Source organism: Sinocyclocheilus grahami, unplaced genomic scaffold (assembly GCF_001515645.1).
Source record: "Sinocyclocheilus grahami isolate Dianchi unplaced genomic scaffold, SAMN03320097.WGS_v1.1 scaffold755.1, whole genome shotgun sequence".
Classification (NCBI taxonomy): domain Eukaryota; kingdom Metazoa; phylum Chordata; class Actinopteri; order Cypriniformes; family Cyprinidae; genus Sinocyclocheilus; species Sinocyclocheilus grahami.
In genome coordinates, this window is record NW_015505934.1 from 489,803 (window position 1) to 510,579 (window position 20,777).

At 36.3% G+C, this 20,777-nt stretch overlaps 1 protein-coding gene across 1 annotated transcript in view; it reads right to left on the reverse strand.

Moving 5' to 3' along the window:
- The window catches only part of LOC107561052 (protein turtle homolog B-like), an 88,885-nt gene that overhangs the window by 31,727 nt on the left and 36,381 nt on the right, over nt 1-20,777 (reverse strand). Inside the window, exons 4-8 of the mRNA XM_016245391.1 lie at nt 19,140-19,291; nt 9,163-9,280; nt 7,232-7,373; nt 4,754-4,899; nt 145-287 (exon numbers count right to left, since the gene is read on the reverse strand). Coding sequence (XP_016100877.1) covers nt 145-287; nt 4,754-4,899; nt 7,232-7,373; nt 9,163-9,280; nt 19,140-19,291 — 701 coding nt within the window. The remainder of the gene's footprint in view (nt 1-144; nt 288-4,753; nt 4,900-7,231; nt 7,374-9,162; nt 9,281-19,139; nt 19,292-20,777) is intronic.

The window sequence follows — 20,777 nt, forward strand, 5'->3', positions numbered from 1 at the left end:
GTAGAGCAGTAAAAAAACCTCATCTCAAAAATGAGAGAGAGAGAGAGAGAGAGAGAGAGAGAGAGAGAGAGAGAGAGAGAGATCGCCAAGGCCCATGTGACAGCATCTGTGAAAACACTGAGATCATTGTCCAGCTGGACTCACCTTCTCTATCCGCAGAGGCAGGCTGTCCTTTTTCCACTTCACTGAAGTGACAGGCGGGTTGGCATCCACCGGGCAGCGGATGTACCCCGGCAGTCCGATAGCCACGTAAATAACAGGCGGCATGTTTACAACACGGGCAGGGTCTACGGGATATAACGAGAGGTAAAAACATTTCAAACAGCATAAGCACTTTTATAAAGAGTTGTTATAAAATTAGACATTTAGGTTAGTCCATTGTTAAACTGTCAGACAGATGAGAGGAGTTTGTACTGGATGTCTCTCTGAGCCATTATAGTCTGGAACATTTAGCACAAATCCTCTGAATAAATCAAGTACTGATGGAGAAGTACACTAATAAAGAACTTTTCGCTCTCACATGCCTGAAATGAGAGTGTGAAATGTGACAAAAAGGTCTGAACTAGCTCACACTGAGACTGTTATTCAGCTAATCGTAGGACAGCACAGTTAGCTCCTTGAAAACAGAGGGGGAAATAGCTACAAGTTACATAACTGAAATAAAAACAGAAACTGTTGTGTTTGCCCATGCAAAAATCTCCACAATGTAGGCAACTGAAAAGATGATGGTAGGGTGTTGTGGGCTGATTTTAATTGAGAAAGCCACAAAAAAGATCCCAAATTTTTGTCACTAAATATGGTTTACCTTTTCAGTTGACTAAACAGGCAGTGTTTAGTGTAAGAAAGCATTTCCTAAGGAAACTGGATTGGCTTCCAAGGCACAATAATGGCATGTCTAATGATATAAAACAATTTCAAGTTTTAGAGATAACTGCAAATATTTTGTGACTACAATATTTATTTTACTGTAGAACTGGAGTCTTAAGTTGACTCGTCATTTAAAAGTTTAAGGTCAGTAAGATTGTTTTTTTTTGCATTGGATGCATTGAACTAATCAAAACTGACAGTTTTTTCAGACATTCTGACATTATGTTATTTTAAAAAAACTATTAAAAATAAATGCTGTTCTTTTGAATTTACTTTTTTTCCACCAAAGATTTTTTTTTTTAAGTATCACAGTTTCCACAAAAATATTAAGCAGCACAATTGTTTCTTGATCCCCAAATCAGCATATTACAATGTTTTCTGAAGGATCATAAGAAAATTCAGCTTTACCATCACAGGAATAAATTTAATTTTAAAATACAGGAAAATGGATAGTTATAGAGTTATTTTATTTGTTAATAATATTTCATAATTTTACTTTTAACTGTACTTTTGATCAAATAAATGTAGTCTTGGTGAGCATAAGCTCATAACCAACCCCAAACCTTTGAATGAAAAATTAATACATAAATATAACAAATAAACACACCATAAATAACAAACACATTATTAGGTCAATCAACTGCATGTACAGAATTGTGCGATATCACAGGCAATGAAGGAAAAAAACAACCAATGCTGTGAAAAGCCACTATTAATTCATCTGAGCAACAAAGCATGAACAACAGCATTATTTCTGATAACTTTTCCCTTCTTTATATTGTATAAACAACATTTAAAGCAAAGAGTATCAATAATACTGTAAAGAGATTCAGTTGCATGTGACTCATAAATCACAGTCTCTAATTAGTGAAGACACCAGCCAACAGCAGCATGCTGAAGAACGAAAGGGAGCGGCGCTCCGAAACGAACACTTTGAAGAAATCCACTGCTCCATCTTAATGCTTAGCAAAGTGCCAGGGTCTATTTTTAGACCCTGTGTGGAGCTGAGGGACGGGATGATGGGAGGAGTGGACCAGAAAGAAGTGTAGAGTTGAGAAAAGATCAGAAGAAAAGGGAGTCGTGTGGATGAAGGACAGGAATGCTAAGGAAAAGAAAAGGAAGAGGAGGAAAGGAAAAAAATGTAGGCAATCTCAGTGCATGGAGCAGACCTGCAATGCCGCCAGACATCCAACGGGGCCACCATCGCCCACGCTAACAGTCTGCCGGAGTGTCTGCAGATGACGTCACTGCAGAGAAGAGGGTTTCCACACAGGATGATGTCATCCCTTTATATTCCACTCTCCTTTTTTCTCACTCACTGTCAAATACACTTTCTCTGCACATCTGCTCGCTACACACATGGGCGGTCAGGCTATGTGCCAGCGAATGAGACTGTTGAAGGAGGACAGGTGAAAATTCCTGCAGTCTGGGCTTCCTGCTATGATGTAATCCCTTTCCGCCACTTCAACACTGCCAAGCTGGTCCGACACAGGCTTCCTCCGAGAGAGGGAATCTGAAACGTCTGTTGCCTCGGATACCACAGCAACTTCTGCAGCGTTCATTCCCATCGCTATTTATTGCAAATGCAACATGTTTTTTTTTTTTTTTTTGGTGCTTTTTTCCAACAATGTCTAGAAACATCCCATGTTCTTTGCGTCAGTCTATCGGTGTGGAGGACATGAGCCGTGACTGAGTGATCTGCTAGCTTACTCACTCAAGGTCACTGTTTCAATTCTGCTCCAGACTCCGGGGACAGAAGGCCATTCCAATCTCTCGGTTGCAAATAGAAAGCGTCAGCCTGCCCAACAGCGGCATTTGAAGCTAATACACCCTCGTACCCATGTATTGAGACGGAACATGCCAGGACACTAAAGTAACCCTTCATCAATTACAAAAGATCACTCTGCAAGTAAATCTGTTACATACCTCGGTTATTCAGCATACATGAAAACGTCAAACTTATTTGGCCCATGATGAAAAGGCATAATGCGCTGATGAAGGTTGTTTTCATGCTCAATCCAGTGAGAGTGAGACCAATGTCACAGATTCAGGATGAAGGAGAATTCCTCCTCTATTATGTCATGTATGACATTACGTAATACAATAGGCAATTGGGAATCACTGCTTCATCTAAAAAGGATTTGTTACAGTGAAAGGTTGTCATTGTATCATAAGTAATACAGGACATCATCATTTAGTATAAATTCAGGAAATCACCTATATCCGGAAGTCTTAAATCATCTGCATTGGTGTTTGATTTTTTTTTTACAACAAATTGGAAGAAAGTTTATTTTACATTTACATTTAGTCATTTAGCAGACGCTTTTATCCAAAGCGATATTTATTTATATAATAAGTTTATATAATCATTACTTTATTGTTTAATTTAATAATTCATTAATTTATTTCTTGGTTATTTACTTTAATAAATATTTACTTGTTTAATTTGTTAAATTATTAATTTTTTCTTCATTCATTCATTTACAAATTGGAAAATGTATGACATAATGATCACTTTATTCTTTAATTCAACAATTTATTTATATGTTGGTTTATTTATGCAATTATTTATTATTTACAACAAATTGGAAGAAAATGTATGACATTACGATTGCCAGGTCACTAATCAAATGTATGCAAATTTGTGACACTGACAGTGTGTACAAACGTCAGATGTTCTTAGTTTTAGAAGCACAAGATGCTTTGGATCATTCTCAAATCATGCTGGATGACATACATGATCACGTTCAACAAAACAGAATTTTTTTCCGATTTCTGAACCCACTGTATGTTCGGCAGGATATATTGACAAGAAGTACAAATACCAAATCGATTCTATTCTGGTGGTTTCTCGCCTACATACTGCAGTTGTAGTTCAGCATCTGCACTGTGCAATGCAGTGAGAATTTTTAGGGGCACCAGAAAAGGACAAATGTGACCCTGGAGCACAAAACCAGTCTTAAGTCGCTGGGGTATATTTGTAGCAATAGCCAAAAATACATTGTATGGGTCAAAATTATTGATTTTTCTTTTATGCCAAAAATCATTAGGATATTAAGTAAAGATCATGTTCCATAAAAATATTTTGTACATTTCCTACTGTAAATATATCAAAACTTAATTCTGATTAGTAATATGCATGGCTAAGAACATCATTTGAACAACTTTAAAGGCGATTTTCTCAATATTTTGATTTTTTTGCACCCTCAGATTCCAGATTTTCAAATAGATGCATCTCGGCCAAATATTGTCATATCCTAACAAACCATACATCAATGGAGAAAGCTTATTTATTCAGCTTTCAGATGATGTATAAATCTCAATTTCGAAAAATTGAGAATTTTTAGGGGCACCAGAAAAGGACAAATGTGACCCTGGAGCACAAAACCAGTCTTAAGTCGCTGGGGTATATTTGTAGCAATAGCCAAAAATACATTGTATGGGTCAAAATTATTGATTTTTCTTTTATGCCAAAAATCATTAGGATATTAAGTAAAGATCATGTTCCATAAAAATATTTTGTACATTTCCTACTGTAAATATATCAAAACTTAATTCTGATTAGTAATATGCATGGCTAAGAACATCATTTGAACAACTTTAAAGGCGATTTTCTCAATATTTTGATTTTTTTGCACCCTCAGATTCCAGATTTTCAAATAGATGCATCTCGGCCAAATATTGTCATATCCTAACAAACCATACATCAATGGAGAAAGCTTATTTATTCAGCTTTCAGATGATGTATAAATCTCAATTTCAAAAAATTGACCCTTAAGACTGGTTTTGTGGTCCAGGGTCACAAATGTTTTCAGATAAAAGACAAAGATGTAGTGTTTCTAAGATCTAGTTGTGTATCAGCAGATTGCTCTGCAGACTGACTCACAATGCACTGTCAGGTACGCTGATGCAGAAGGTGGGCGCCCAAGGCTGTTACTCGGGCTGCAGGTGTATTTCCCAGCATCCTCAGGTTTCACCTGGGAGATGATGAGCGAACCGTCGATCAGAATACTCACTCTGCGCTTTAGATCACTGGAGAGAGAGAAAGAAAGATTGACAAAGAAGAATCAAAAGAGAAAGTTGAATTAGCATCAATAGTAATGATGATTCACACAGTTTACACTGCTTACAAGTCATTATTGCCACAAAGCTGTCATTTCTTATTGTACATACACTACCGTTCATAAATTTGGGTTCAGTAAGATTTTTGTTTGTTCTGTTGAACTTTCCATTTATCCTGAAAAAAAAATATCATGGTTTACAGAAACATATTAAGCAGCACAACTGTTTTCAATAATGATAATAAGAGAATGTTTCTTGAGCACCAAATCAGCATATTAGAATGATTTCTGAAATATATTGTGACACTGAGTAATGGCTGCTGAACATTCAGCTTTGTCATCACAGGAGAAAAAAATTAAAACAGAATTTATTTAAAATTATAATAATATTTCACAATATTAACCATTATTTTACACCAAATAAACACAACCTTGGTGAGACTAAGACACAGCTAATACATTAAAAATAATCTTACCGACCCCAAACTTTTGAACAGTAGTGTACAGTATTTTTATGTTCCATTACTGGAACAACATGAAAGTTTGTAAATAATGACATTTTTTTCTAAGCTATCCCTATAAATATGTATGCATGTGTCAATTAATTTAAAACCAGATAATAAAGCACAATTCAAAGCTTCATGAATTACAATCTACTCTTTCAACAAGAACAGATGGAGTGTCCGGGGCAGAGATCAGAGGCAAAAAAAAAAAAACCTCCAGTGGACAAAATGCTTGCGTGGCCTCTATTCTTGCCTGTGCTTCCACCTGTCCTGCTGCACAGAGCCGCTATTAAAAAGGAAAAACCATAATATCCTTTTTCTATAGAGTGTACAGGCCACGCATGAGGGCATCTTGGATGGCTCAGGGCACCGCTACTTCTAATCCGTGCTAGCAGAGCGTATAATGACACAAGCACTATGTGTACTATGTGTTTCTATGTTTACTAGACTATCATGGTGTTACCTTAGCAACATGTTATTGCTAAAGTCAAAGGAAATCAATTGGTCTTCATGTGAGGAGTAGCTTTCTATGTATAACATTCCCAATTAGTCACTTATAAGGCATCAAAGTATTTCAGTCCGTCAGAACGTTCATAAAGGTGCACACAGGGCAAGCAAGACATGAATGAGACAATCTGAGGTGTATGAGACCTCCAAACAAGTGTAATGACACTGACACATGCACACAGTGTAAACACAAGTGAGAAACACATAGCAAACTTTCATTGTGACACTTTTTTTCTGTTTAAACTATTTTGTGTTTTTTCTTCTATAATTTCAGTTGTAGGGGGCTCAGAGCTTGGCACTAAATTAATATTTTTTTTGACAGACAGATCTTTACAAATAAACTGAAATTAAAAAACGCATCTGTTTATCAATGGATGAACACTACAATTCAAATGTTCGTGGTCGGGAAGATTTTTTGATCAAATAAATTCAGCCCTGGTTTTATAATTTAAAAGAACTGTTTTATAAGGAAGCCCATTTCCGTTACGGAATATAAAAATAAAAACCGTAATTGTGATGTATTATCTTAAAATTATGTTTAGTTTTTTCTTGCAGTTCTGGGGTTATACCTCACAATTCTCACAGTTACCTTTTTTATTATTATTTTTTATTCTGTGGCAGAAACAAAAAAAACTGAATTGTGACATGTAAACTTACAATTCAAAAACGAAAAAGAAAAAAAATCTGAATTGCAGTTACAAACTTTGAGATATAAACTTACAGCTCGGAGAAGAAAAGTCTGCATTGTTAAATATTAGATAAACTTGCAACAGTGAGGAAAAAAAAGACAGAATTGCGAGATGTAAACTCAGAATTTAAAAAAGTCAGAATTACAAGATGCAAACTCAGAATTCTGAGAAAAATAGGTCAGAATGGTGAGCTATGAACTGAAAATAGTTGAACAGTTGAAACTGTTAAAAACAGTGCTGCTTAACATTTTTGTGTAAACTGTGATATAATATTTTTCAGGATTCTTTCAAAAGAACTTTTTTTGTATTATTTAAAAAAATCAATAAATAAAAAATTGAACTGACGCCAAACTATTGAACAGTAGTGTACAGTAAGTACATCAGTGGTGGCATATTTAGTTGCATTTTGGGCACCTATGATAACATTTCGGTTTTCTATGAAAATGTCAAAACACAAGGCTAAAACAGTATCACAATGGCCATAGTCCCTAAAACTCACTGATGCCTCAATGATGATGATGAAACTACATGGACTGTGACAAACTCCGCATGGACACAGGACAGTGTGGGTATGGTACAGTAATGAACCCGATCATAACTTTACTTCTTGAAGAAGACGTTATCTTCCTCCCAGAACCAGGTGTACGTTAGGTTGCCAGGATACGCCTCAGCCTGACAAGTGAAGAATGCATCCTGGGATATGTTTACGGTTATGTTCTCTGGCGGTGAAACAATAAATGGGGGTCCTGAAATAGAAAAGAGACACATAATAAATCAGCATTACATATCAGGATGTGTCACATCCTACTGGAGCATATAGCAATCTTCAAGTCCTCTTCAAGGTTAAAAACAATAGTATTGGAGAAAAGATTTCCTATAAATATTTCTAATAATATATACTTTCGTTCTGTCATTTGTATTCAACAGCTGTTTGACAATGTCAGTCGATTGTGGAGTGAATCATACAATATTGGATGCATCAATACCTCATTTACAGTGGTGTACATGCTGAATACCTAATGGTATCATACTGAATGATACTGAATGAGTTAATAGAGATAATGTAGGTTCCACTCAGCTGTACCGTACATATTTGGACCAGCCGTCATTTGAATATCATTGGCTAAAATGATAAGAATTCTACCCAGTGTGACAATCTGCAACGGCCTACCCACAGATCTCACTCTACCGCCCACTGTGGGCATCGCTTCAGTTGGCAGTGCCAGTGTAAAGAGAGGGCTCTTCTGTGGAGAAAGCCTGCAGAGAGCTCCCTGAGCAGGCACGGACTCTACAGATGCTCTCCATCCTGCTCGACAGCACACACACATTACAGTACAAAAACAAACTCGCTAGACAGCCAACATGTCTACAAAACAATGTTTCTGCAACTTGGCACTTTTATGTCTCAGCAGTTCATTTAAACTAACAGATTTTTTTCTTCTTTCTTCTTGTTAAGTGAAGGTCTTATTACTCAGTTTTACATTCATTTATTTTTGATACTTCTCAACTGATTTTCATGTATTTATTTTATTGTTTGGCCCTTGACATCTTCAAATGTTTCATACAGTAGTCTAGACGAGTACAGAAATTTCCTGAAAACATTTTTGGTCTGGTCCAAAGTCATTATAACAAGAAAGTTTCTCTTTACTGTGAACAAGTTTCTCATTATCATGAATTACAGAATCAGATTTCTTTACTCAACTATGGCAGAAACAGGCTTCAATACTAAAGCACCACTTCACCAACACCAAATCAGTATTGATTGTGCTATTATACAGGATATCATTTAGCATTATAGTTATTAGAATTAAATGGCTACTATTACAATGATTCACTTTAACCATTCAGTAAAGTGGGTGAAAAAGAAATTCAAAAGAAGCAGTTTTAGAAAAAATGGAATGCCATTTTATGACTGCATTGATTTTGACACTGGTTTGATTTGCATTTGATGGGACAAAAATAGGAAGGAGTGCTTTATTGTTGTCTAGAAGTGTGAATAAGGTGTATAAAGAACACGGTTGCAGAAATCTGCCACTGAAATTTAAATTTAATCTTTTGACAACTTTTATATTTGTATTTATGTATTTATGATTATGAGTAGGCCACTGCCACCCATTTTTTATTTTTTTTTAAACAAAACAAAAAACGTTACAAATAGACAACAAAAGTTATAAATCCATTGCGTTACTGGGTTAAATGCTAACATGGCATGCTAAAAGCAGCAGACAGAACAGATAGGGAACCCAACAGGAAAAAGCTTCTTTGGCAACACTATGGTGAAAAATCTGAACTGAAGTGAACCCATTACTGCTTTATACTGTACCAGACAGCCAACATATGGAGTCCAATTATCTCTGTAGCTCTGCAGCATGGGTGCCATGCAGCATGCAGCTTTGCAAGCATGACTGTACACACATACATAGACACAAACACACAGAGGACTGTTCAAACACACTGCACAGCACTCTGACAACATTCAGTTCATAGCAAACTATAAAGTCATGAGGAAACAGTTTAGGGCAGTTTTGGTGCTACCTTGGACGAGTAGGCGTGTAGTATGGATGGCCTCTCCCTGCTCGCTGTACGCTCGGCATGTGTATGCTCCCCTGTCCTCACGGCTGATGGAAACAATCGTCAGGCTGCCATCACTCACCTGTGGAGAGAGGTCACAGCATCACCTACTGAGATACAAAGCTACGACAATCACACACAGCACTGTGTATGCATGTATGTATATACTGTATATATACACAGTATATATATATATATATAAAAAATTATTTCATATTTTTCTGCAGCTGCTCTTATTTTTTTATCATAAAATATTTATACTAGAATACAGTATATCTTAAATAATTTTTCTTAAGTAATTGTTAAATTGTTTTTTAGTGTTACGTAGTTAACTAAATGTAGTTATTTTGTATAGATTATTCATATTTTATGAAACAAGTTTTGTTGATAATACAATTTAAAGGGATAGTTCACCCCAAAAAAATTCAAATTACCCCTACGCCTATGTTCTACGTCATGGGCATCGCTGGCCATTTTTAGGGAGAATAGCCAGAGGCGTCATGCCCATTCAAGATTTTTGAGCCACGTGGATTTTGAATGCAGCTTCCAAAAGACAAAAATAGCCAATATTTTCTATATTTAATACAATCACACCGGCGTGATTAAATCATTCAAGCGCCTCATAACATCAGCCGCTAAATTTAAATCTGCATTCGCTGGCTGGCGCTGAGCCAGAGACAGACGCGTTTTTACAGCACTGCGCATTATAACCAATCACACACGATGCTGTTGAGCTTATGAATGCATTGACCAATCAGAGACGTTCAGATGAGTCATCGCTAAAATGCCGGTGTTTTCTTCACGCTCGCTGACTGAATACCTCTTTCTGGCGAATTCTCTCATCAGAAACAACAAAGTGCAAATGTGTGCACGAATCTGTAAGATATTAATTTCATAGTGTAAACAGCTTCAGTGATTTTTATGGGAGTTTTTGAGAGTGCTTGAACTAGACTGTAAGTGAAAATGTTCTTTGATAATGTAAATGTTCTTTGCTCTCTTTCTGTACAATGAAAGTGTTATGATTAGTAGCTTAACTTGCAATGTTTTTATTCACATTAACTTTCAATGTCGTATTAAAAATATGTTATGGCATGACACCCATATCTGTTAATTAAGTAAACAGACAGGTTGTTATGCATAGTTAATAGATTACATTATTAGGTTACTTTGACCATCGCCCACTATAGATCAACATAATCCATAAAGGTGAGAATCAAGATATTTCATGATCTAGTTAATGCTTTTGGGAATGTTTCGAATAAAAAGGAAAAAATAAATAACACATAAGTGCTGTTGTGGCACTTATGTTGTGTAAGCCCCCCCCAATTCGTGCCCCCTCAAAAATATTGAGTGCATGAAGCCCCTGGCTATAGCCCCCCTAAAATGACTACTCAGCCCCCCTAAAATTTAGTGATTAGTTCCATCAACTGTACACGAATTCGTGATCGCCTCAGTCCCCTTTAAATTCCATCGGCTCCTACCCGTCTTTCAGCACGTTCTTTTTCAATCCGCAGACCAGTGTTGCCAAGTCCACAGTTTTCCCGCGGAATTAGGCTACTTTAACACTGTTGCCGCGGGTTGTTTTTCATGTCCGCTAGGTTGAAGCTACCTCAATAACGTGATATTTAGCCCCTGAAATGCAAATTTTACCAGGGGAACTATGCCAAAAAACGTGTATTTTACTCCTGGAACGCGATTTTTAACGGGGACCCCCCTCGAAACGTGATTGGGCTAGTTTTGAGTAGCGATTGGGCGGGTTTTGTTGAGAAAACTTGGCAACCCTGCCGTAGACCGCAGCGGCGCAGAGCGAGAAACAGAGGACAAGGTGTGTGTTTATTGATAGACTGTTATAATATCTGCATCTGTGCAGTTCTTTGTAAATACAGTAAATAAACTCTGCAGGACACCGGCCCTCCAGGACCGAGTTTGGGCACCCCTGTATTATACCCTCATTGGAGCCACCCTAAAATGAAAATCCTGGAATCGCCCCTGTTCTACGTCATATGCTGGAATGCCACTCTCTAGTGAACACACATATGACAGTTAGCAGAAACAGTTAGCAGCTTCAAAATCTCAACCCCCATTCACTGCCGTTATAAAGCTTGGAAGAGCCAGGACATTTTTTAATATAACTCTGATTGTTTCGTCTGAAAGAAGAAAGTCATATACACCTAGGATGGCTTAAGTGTGAGTAAATCATGGGGTATTTTTGGAGGAACTATCCCTTTCAAGGTGCAGTATGCAATATTGACAGCTAGAGGTTAAAATGGGTACTGCAGTCCAAATTCAAAATATTGGAGAGTGTTGTTCCTCCTCAGACTCAACGCTCATACAAGTTGCCAGATTGAAGACACACAATAGGAATGAGTGCATTTGAAAATGGAGGTTGAAAAGCCTTACACTGTAAGTTGATCTAGAGTTGATATCTATGCATCTGGTTATAGAGCTTTTTGATGGATGCCAAGGCTTTTAAGGTTGGGTAGAATGCACAATTTCTGACCCAATTTGTTTGCTGGCTTTCATGGTTGCAATACGCTATGTTTTCCACCAACTAGCAACCCGGGGTGTCAAAATACTATTGTGTAAATTGGCAGTGGGTGGAATCACACAGACCAAAACAACACGGAATGCACATTTCAAAGTAGAATAACTGGCTGTAGCATTGTTTTTCTGAGATACAAGTGTGTCAACTTTGCATGTTTCCTAAATGTCTGCAAACATTTTTATGCTTTAATATTTTTATGCTTTGGTACAGTCCAAAAATTACATACAGCACCTTTTAAAATGACATTTTTGGGTTTAAGGATTTTTTATTTATTTATTTATTTGGTTCAGTGCATATACTGGAAAACAAGACAAAAATATTAAGAAAATGACTTTTTGCAGAAAGAAATTGCGTTTCTCTGAAACTTAAATATATTCATATAAATTATGATTTCACATTCTCTCATAAGTCAATATAAATCTCCTTTTTGCTCATTTAACTGCTCAGGTGGGTTTTTTAAAGTCTATTTACTTCAAGTCAACAGTAGCGCCTTAAGTCTTAAGCAACTTCTTATTTCTTATCTCTGTGACAGATTTAGCTTTTTTTTCTTATATGAACACATAGATCAGTAGAAATTATGTGTTGGGGGAACCATGCTCAGCATCCCACGAGACATCCATTTTTCCCGCTGCCATACCCACAGCTATGCTTCTTTACATTCAACACATGTATCATGACAGGGGCCACTCTTACAAGCTTACAAAACAACTCTCAATTTGACAAAACAAACTGTCTCATACACAGTACAAACAAAAGCGGTTTGCAGTGAAATCGCTGTGAACCGTAGACAGAGAGACAGAGACTGCGTAGGAGAGATCAAACAAACCAGGCCACTCCAACAGAGACTTAAAGATCAATGTGCATCTCTCTTTCTGCGCCCGCACAAGCGTTATTTCCATTTTACCAATTGCAAAAGTAGTCCTTGCGTTTATCTAATATGCTCTGGATTTTCTTGGATAGATAGGCTGTGCCATGTGGACCTGGGCGGGTTGGGTTTAGTGTTTTTATTCAACATTTTTGAAATTAGGATCCAAAAGCAGCATTTACAGTGGGGATTTCCCGGACAATTTTAGTAATGGCCAATTTTGTCCCCACTACTTTATTAAATAGCTGGGGGGCATCTAATACAGAGGAAGCATCTACATTTGTTATTTATTTATTAGCTTTATTTACTTATGTAGTAATAATAATACACAAAAAATGAATTTGTTTAAAAAAATTTTTTTTTTAAGTCATTTAAAGTTATTTGTGGATGAACTATTAGTCATGAGCGAAGCCTTTTGCGCAACAAATGATCCCCACCCATATATTATTCTGATGTTTTCTTTTGTGCAGGCTTTTGTTTTTAGTAAAATACCAGGCCAGCCTGCTCTGTGTCTTGTCTTTATTCTGAAATAATATAAAACACGCAAATCATAATTCATTAATAGGATCCTGTATGAACTCTGAAGCTCTTTTCAAGCTTGCTGGTTCGGTTTCACAATCATCTTTTCAAGACAAGGCCGCGCTTATGAGAGGAGAGTGTTTCTGCTTGTTTTGGCCTTGAATCATGCACATGCTCTCAGAGAGTGAGCTGAATAATTGATTTACTCTGTACAAGAGTGTGTGTTTGGTGGCAGAGGGTTAGGTAAGGGGCGGGATGCTGATGCTATCAGTGCATGCTATTGAAAAGGGAAAAAAATTGTCTTTGTCATTTTTCATCAAAATGTAATAACTTGCTCCACCTTTGAAACAATTTTCTTCTCAGCTGACATCACTTAAGTTGCGTGGGCACTGAAATAAGCTTTAATTGTTAGTGCAATATAAAAAAGTGAAAAACAAGTGACGTGACATGTGGCCAAGTATGGTGACCCATACTAGAAATTAGTGCTCTGCATTTATCCCATCCTAAGTGCACACACACAACAGTGAACACACACCCGGAGCAGTGGGCAGCCATTTATGCGGCATCCTAAGTGCACACACACAACAGTGAACACACACCCGGAGCAGTGGGCAGCCTTGCTCAAGGGCTATTGAATATTGTGATATTGAAGGTGGGAGAGAGCGCTATACATTCACTCCCCCACCTACAATCCCTGCTGGTACGAGACTCGAACCCACAACCTTTGGGTTACGAGTCCGACTCGCTAACCATTAGGCCACGACTTCCCAATAGGTAATGTGATAACACCACACATATGTCAATAATACCAAATAACAATAAATTAAAAAAAATTAACATTGGGACAAGTCAAGAGGCTTAAGTGTCTGAAGGTCAAAAAACCTCCTCAAAAGTGGATGCCAACTGTTTCAGGACTCAGGAGAAGAACAGTTCATTCTCATTTTTCAGAATCATTTCTCATATTCTTGTCTTTTGTCATGAGTAATGTCCAGCATTATTTTCAGAAAACTAAGAAAAAACTAACTCCAATACAAAAATAATTTCTTCCTTAATTAGTAGACCATTCTTTTTTAAAAGAAAGTGTGACATTTTTGCAGAACAAACATAGTTTCCTCTTTCTTTAGTAACATTTATTAAACAAAAAAAAAGTAAAACACTAAAATGTATTTAAAAGTAATAGTATATTTACTATCAGCAAGGGAGGGGGAAAAAAACTTAACTCATTTTTGAATGCAATTCGCTGCCAATCATAATCTCATAGGAAATATGTGACTGGGCACAACTAGTCTTGGAACAGTGTAACAGTTCCGCAGCTCTCCGTAGACAGACCTGACAGATAAGGGACTCAACAGAGCATCTCTTCTCCCCGGCCTGTCAGAGCTGGACGGTTAACGATACATGAGGGTCACTTTATTGTTGCCGGTCAAGCAGGTGAAGAGTACTTTGAGGGGAAAAAAAGTGCAAGAGTGGAGACAGATGACATGGATTGATGGTAAAGTAAAGCCTTCCCTGAGGGGGCTCTCTGATGAATTATTCAGCGTTCCATCAGACGGTGTAATAGCAAGACCTACTAACAAGCATCATCATTACAGTTCATGTGATATCAAGCATGTGTGACTTTCTCCTTAGAAGACTTACACACACCTTGAGGCGAATATTTCTTCTATTTTGGATGTTATATTTTGGTTTTTGATTTGAAAAGAATGTGCACTGGGTGAGAACCAGTGTTGCAATTGTTAACTAAAACAGTATTTGAAATAAAGCTGGAATAAAATAAAAGTAGACATTAGATAAATATTAGATGGATAAACTTAGAAATATAGATAAAACTTAAGATATATAGATAAACTTAGATACAATTAGAAATGTTGCTGTAGCAACTAAATAGTTCATTTTAAAATTATTACAACTAAAACAAAAATAAATTTAAGCTACAATATATATATAAAAAAAACTATTACAAAAATTTGACTACAAAAAATAAAATGAAAACTGAAAATATAAAAAATAAAAGTAAATTCAAAATATTAATAAATACTATAATAGTATATAAATAACGCTAAAATAACACTGGTGAAAGCAACTTACAAATAATGTATTTGATCTATATACACAGCTACATTTGGTCACCGATGGAGAAAGGTGCTTTTTAGAATTTTATCCAGCAGAAGTTAACTGGACCATGCTAACCAGCCAAACCTTGACCCCGTGACATGAACATACACACTCCGTCGCTTTTACAAACTGAACATACATACATTCAGTCTACAAACAGGCAGCTTGAGGTTAAGTACAGCGGCTAATTTACGCAACAAACGGCAGCAGTCTGAGACTCCGCTGTGGATCCCAGTGTCCGTAATTACACTAATTACACAGACGGCTACAGTAGACCCAACAACAACACACGTCTAATAAATCATAGCACACCACTTCAGAATAAATTCAAAACATTACTGTGATTGATACATATTATTTAGCATTATTCAAAGACTCCACTCCAACTTCCATTCATAAATAACCCTGATATTGGCTAAATGAATCCATGGCTATGTCTTTTTAAGGAGTTGAAAAAATGTTGATGTTCCTTTGTTGAACATTATGGAAGTAAAACTGGTTGTAAACTGTGATTCATGACTTTAAGAAATATTATTCTGTTTTGTAGTCAACAAAGCGGTACTTGAGCATCATTGGCGTAGTCTTGTACCTTTGTCTTTTTGTCCAATTTTCTATTCGCCTCGCTAGTTTGTTTGGATTCTTAAAATAATTTTTTAGAATCTCTATAGGAAAAATTAATGGGAAAAATACTTTTGGAACCGAGTGTGCTAAAAAAAATTGGGCCAGCTCTGTTGTACTTTATGGAGGTACATTTGATAAAAATAGATGTGGAAACACTGATTTAGGATGGGATTCCTCTCTTTTAAAGACTATTAAAAGATGTGAGTCTGTACTAACTTACTACATCATTATGCTTCAAGCATATCCAGCAAAAAAGCTAAGCAATTGTAACCAGAAGCTGTCCTCTTTCCTCTGTAAATAAGATTAGAGATCTAATCAGTCAAAACAATGCTCTATTTTGACTGAACAAAGAGCTCGCCATCATTCAAATTAACAAGCAATGAATACCGTTGTTCCTCTCCTGATGTTATCTCACCTTACTTCAAACGTGTTCAATCACTGAGCAAAGCTCGTCGCTGACAGGCTGTCATTTCTCTGCTGTGTGTGAGAAGATGGAGATTTCTCGATGGGCTCTTGTAAATCAAACTCTTTTCAGGCCAAGAACTGAGCCATCCGTTCCTGTAGGAATCTCTGCGCTTAGTCTTCAGTGAGCAGATGGTTTATATGCACGAAGCGTTTGATGGTTAGTTTCAGTATGTTTGGCTTGCTGGTTTTGATGAGCCACAATCAATGGATCTCTTGTGAGAAAAGAGCTTGTGTTTTTAGACGACGTTTTCGACAAGGGAATAAAAAAGTCTGTTTTATATCACAGACGGCTCAGTTAATGAAATATAAAAGATGTCACTCAAGTCGAGAAATTCCATTAGTATTGAAATACTAGGATGGTTTATTTGGTTCCTAATTACATAGCACTGTGAACATACCAGGCCCAAGGGACGCGCCTCTACGACACATAGTTAAAATGAGCACAGTTACAGCACCGAGATGGACAGAGGGCTAGTGCTAAATAACTAGGGAATATGACAGGGTTGAGGGGGATTAATTCCTACAGGCCGTGCGATTACCGTGTTAAAACTGCTGCTTGATTTCTTCAATCTGACAGAGGAAGTTTAAAACATACAGCAGGGAAACTCCAATTGCTTTGCTTAAAGGCACTTTTAGACAAAGGTATGGAAAACCATCGGAAATATGGCAAACTTATTAGGCACAGTCTAAATATCCTTGCTGGCAATTTTAGTGGCAGTCCCCCAAACCCTCTCGTGCCCCCAATAGTTCAAAATGTCACATACCGCACACTACACTTTAAAACTTTGAGGTTGGTAAGATTTTGTAATGCGTTTGAAAGTCTAATTTATGCGCACCAAAACTGCATTTATTTAAATACTGTAAAAAAAATACTGTCATTTTGTGAAATATTATTAAAAAGTTTAATAACCGTCTTCTATTTTAATATATTTAAAAAATATAGTGTATTCCTGTGATGGCAAAGCTGAATTTTCAGCATCATTACTCCAGTCTTCAGTGTCACATGACCCTTCAGAAATCATTCTAATATTTTTAACATTTCCTATTATTATCAATGTTGCAAACAGTTGTGGAGCATTTTTGTGGTAATGGTGATATATTTTTCTCAGGATTATTTGATGAATAGTTAAAAAAGTATATCGAATAGTTATATATCGATATGGCATCATTGAAAGAGAGAGCTGAAACACAGTTCGACATGACTCAATGACTACTTTGACACTCATGGGTGCTGGACCACTAAAGCACTGCTATCTTCAATAGACACACTAACACACACAGACAGACAGAACTGTCCCAGCTGAGAGAAAGTGAGCTGATAATAGCACAGTGTTTTAGTCGATAGTACAAACACTATCATTTTTTCATCTGTCAGAGCTCTGGATTCTGAACACAGTCTCTGTCTGTCATGTATAACTTCACTGTCCTGTTCTCTCAATTAGGTAACAGACTGACAGTGTGCTTTTTTGAGACCAGCCTTGGCTCTGGCACATTGCTAATGCTTGAAACCATGATCTTAAAGTACTAAATTAGCTACAATGTCTCATGATGGCTTGATGGAAAATATAGCATTAATAAATGCACTAATCATGGCCACTGTATTTTGTTGTAACAATTAACTATTAGAGTAAATATTTATGTGGTCAAATGAGTCTGAGGTTATGGTCTAATGTCAATCAAACATGTAAAACTAGCTACAACATCTGCTTATCTTCATTTATTGAATATGTTTCTTCTGCATTTGTTAAATGGGAGAAAACTAAAATGTACACTACTGTTCAAAAGACTGGGTTCAGTAAGATAAAAAAAAGGAATATAAAAAGTGCCAATATAGACGTTTATACTGTTACAAAACATTCCAATTTCAAATAAATGCTGTACTTTTGAACTTTCCATTCAGCAAAGAAAAAAATCTATCACAGTTTACACAAAAAAATATTAAGCTCTTTTCAACAATAATAAAAAATAATTATTCTTGAGCAGCAAATCAGCAAATTAGAATGATTTCGGAAGGATCATGTGACACTGAAGACTGAAGTAGTGGCAACTGAAAATTCACAGGACTACATTACATGTAAAATATATTCAAAAATAAAACAGTTATTTAAAATTATTGCAATAATTTCTCATAATGTTACTGTTTTTACAGTATTTTTCATCCAATAACTGCAGCCTTGGTGAGTATAAGAGATCTAAAAAAAAAAAAAAAAAAAAGATCTTACTGACCCCAAACTTTGAAAAAAATAAGCTGCAAAAGATGGAAAAGAAACCGTTATAAGAATGACATCATAACCATGAGCACAAACACAGAGAAGACAGAAACAGAGAGACCAGTGTTGCCAGATCTCACTAGAAAAATGAGTGAAAAAAACAGGCTTAAAATAAGTGGCTTTCCACACCAAAAATAGTCTAATGAATATGTATGTAAATAATACTTCTTAATTTCATTCAGCATTGTAGCATAAGTTACATACAGCATATATGATGAAAAAGGCCACAGATAAAATGTCTTGCATTAATTAATAAATGTAATTTAATTTAAATGTCTCACAACTGCGTTCTGGAAATAATCCTCTTTTTTCACCTCATTTAAAAACAAAAACATTTATATTTTATAGTATTAAGCAACATGTACTGCCCCGATGAAAGCCAGCGTGATCTACACCGCCAATCATAACAGAGGGTCAGAGGGTGAAAAATAAATAACAGCTGTTTTTGGTACAAGAAACTGTATTCTTTCTTTTTTTTGGTAGACATCAGGGGAACAAACACAGTTACTAATATTCATAAAATTTAGATGTGTTTGCTCACCTTATACTTGCTGCTGTCCTGTACGGGGTCTCCCTCCCTGAGCCAGCTGACTGAAGGTTTGGGATTCCCGAAGGCCGTGCAGCTCAGAGTGATTCTGCCCCCCTCTTTGGCCTCCACATACTGCGGCGGTGTGTCCGTGAAAGTTGGCGGAGCTGTGACACAGAGAAACGATGTAAAAATTCCCTATCTGTTCTCCATTATTCCCGGAAATAAATCAGCCTGGCGATAAGGCAGGTTCATTTGTAACGATATTATGCCCTATCATATACGTGTCTTTTACAGACCCTGTTGAAGTATGACTCAAGCCTCACCACTAATGGATTGAGCCATATGAGTTCAGAAAGCCATCGGAGCTGTTAGCTCGTACCTGTGAATAAGAGGGACTCCTGGTCATGGATCTGCCTCCTGCATACATATGTGGTCATTTATGAGCTCTTAGTATACGGTTTATGAGCTCTTTGGCTGGCATCTCTCACACTGTTAATAATTCTGCTGCTGCTCCACGGCCAGTTCTCCCCCAGCCTTGATTTAGTGGCTAAAATCTCAATTAAACACTTAGCCCTACACAAATATTTTAATTAATTTGTGTCCATTTACATCGCAAAACCACTTTGCATAAATTAGTTTTATTAAAATATTAAATATACTTAATGCATGCATGTTTTTTTATTGTAGCATAAATATTTGAATGTATACATTACATTACATACAACAAAAAAATAAATCATTAAATATTTGTATGTACTTTTTTATAAACAAATCATACACAACACTGAAATGTATAGCTCGAAAGTAATTTATTTAATAAATACAATTTATTTATTTATAAATGTGTGTATGTGTGTTATACTGTATATATATATAAAATATATAAGTGCCATCTGAAAATTTCTTCTAAAATTAGCATTTTTATCAGGCTCATATGTTTATGTTCATTTATTTCACTTTAATGGCATAGAAAATGACCTATACATTGCCATTAAAGTGAAATTTCTGAACCTAAACATAGGAGCCTGATTAAAATGCTAATTTTAGAAGAAATTTTCAGATGGCACTTAGAGGCTTTTGCATCTGAACTCTTCATATATATATATAAACTGTATATAAACACATCTAAATATATATATACAGTGCACAGCATAAATGAGTACACCCCCTCTAAAACTTAAACTCAGCAATTACTCTTTACTTAGAAGACATGTTAGGGTTCTTTGGAGATGCAATGTTCCAACAAGCCTGCTTGATCAATTACCAAAGAAGAATGCCAAAATTATTCAGCAAAATAAGATTTTGTGATAAAATGTTGTTGCAAAAATGAGTACACCCTCCTGAAAGTTACTAAATAAAACTAAAAAAAAAAAGTGTATAGGTTTAAAGCTATTTTTGATCAACAGGTATTGAAAAATTAAAAGTGTTATATAGCCCACTGAATCATACTCCGACTTAATGCTGGCAGCAGTGGAACCACTTGGGAGAGAACTGCCAGGTGACTTATTTCTTAGCATAAAAGAGGACAATGGTACAAGAGGAATACCAAATTATTGTTTTAAGTGTGAAAATACAGCGGAAGTAGCACCAACATTCAAAAACAATGGACTTGTGATAAGGCTCCTGAAATAATCAGGTCTTCACTTTAAG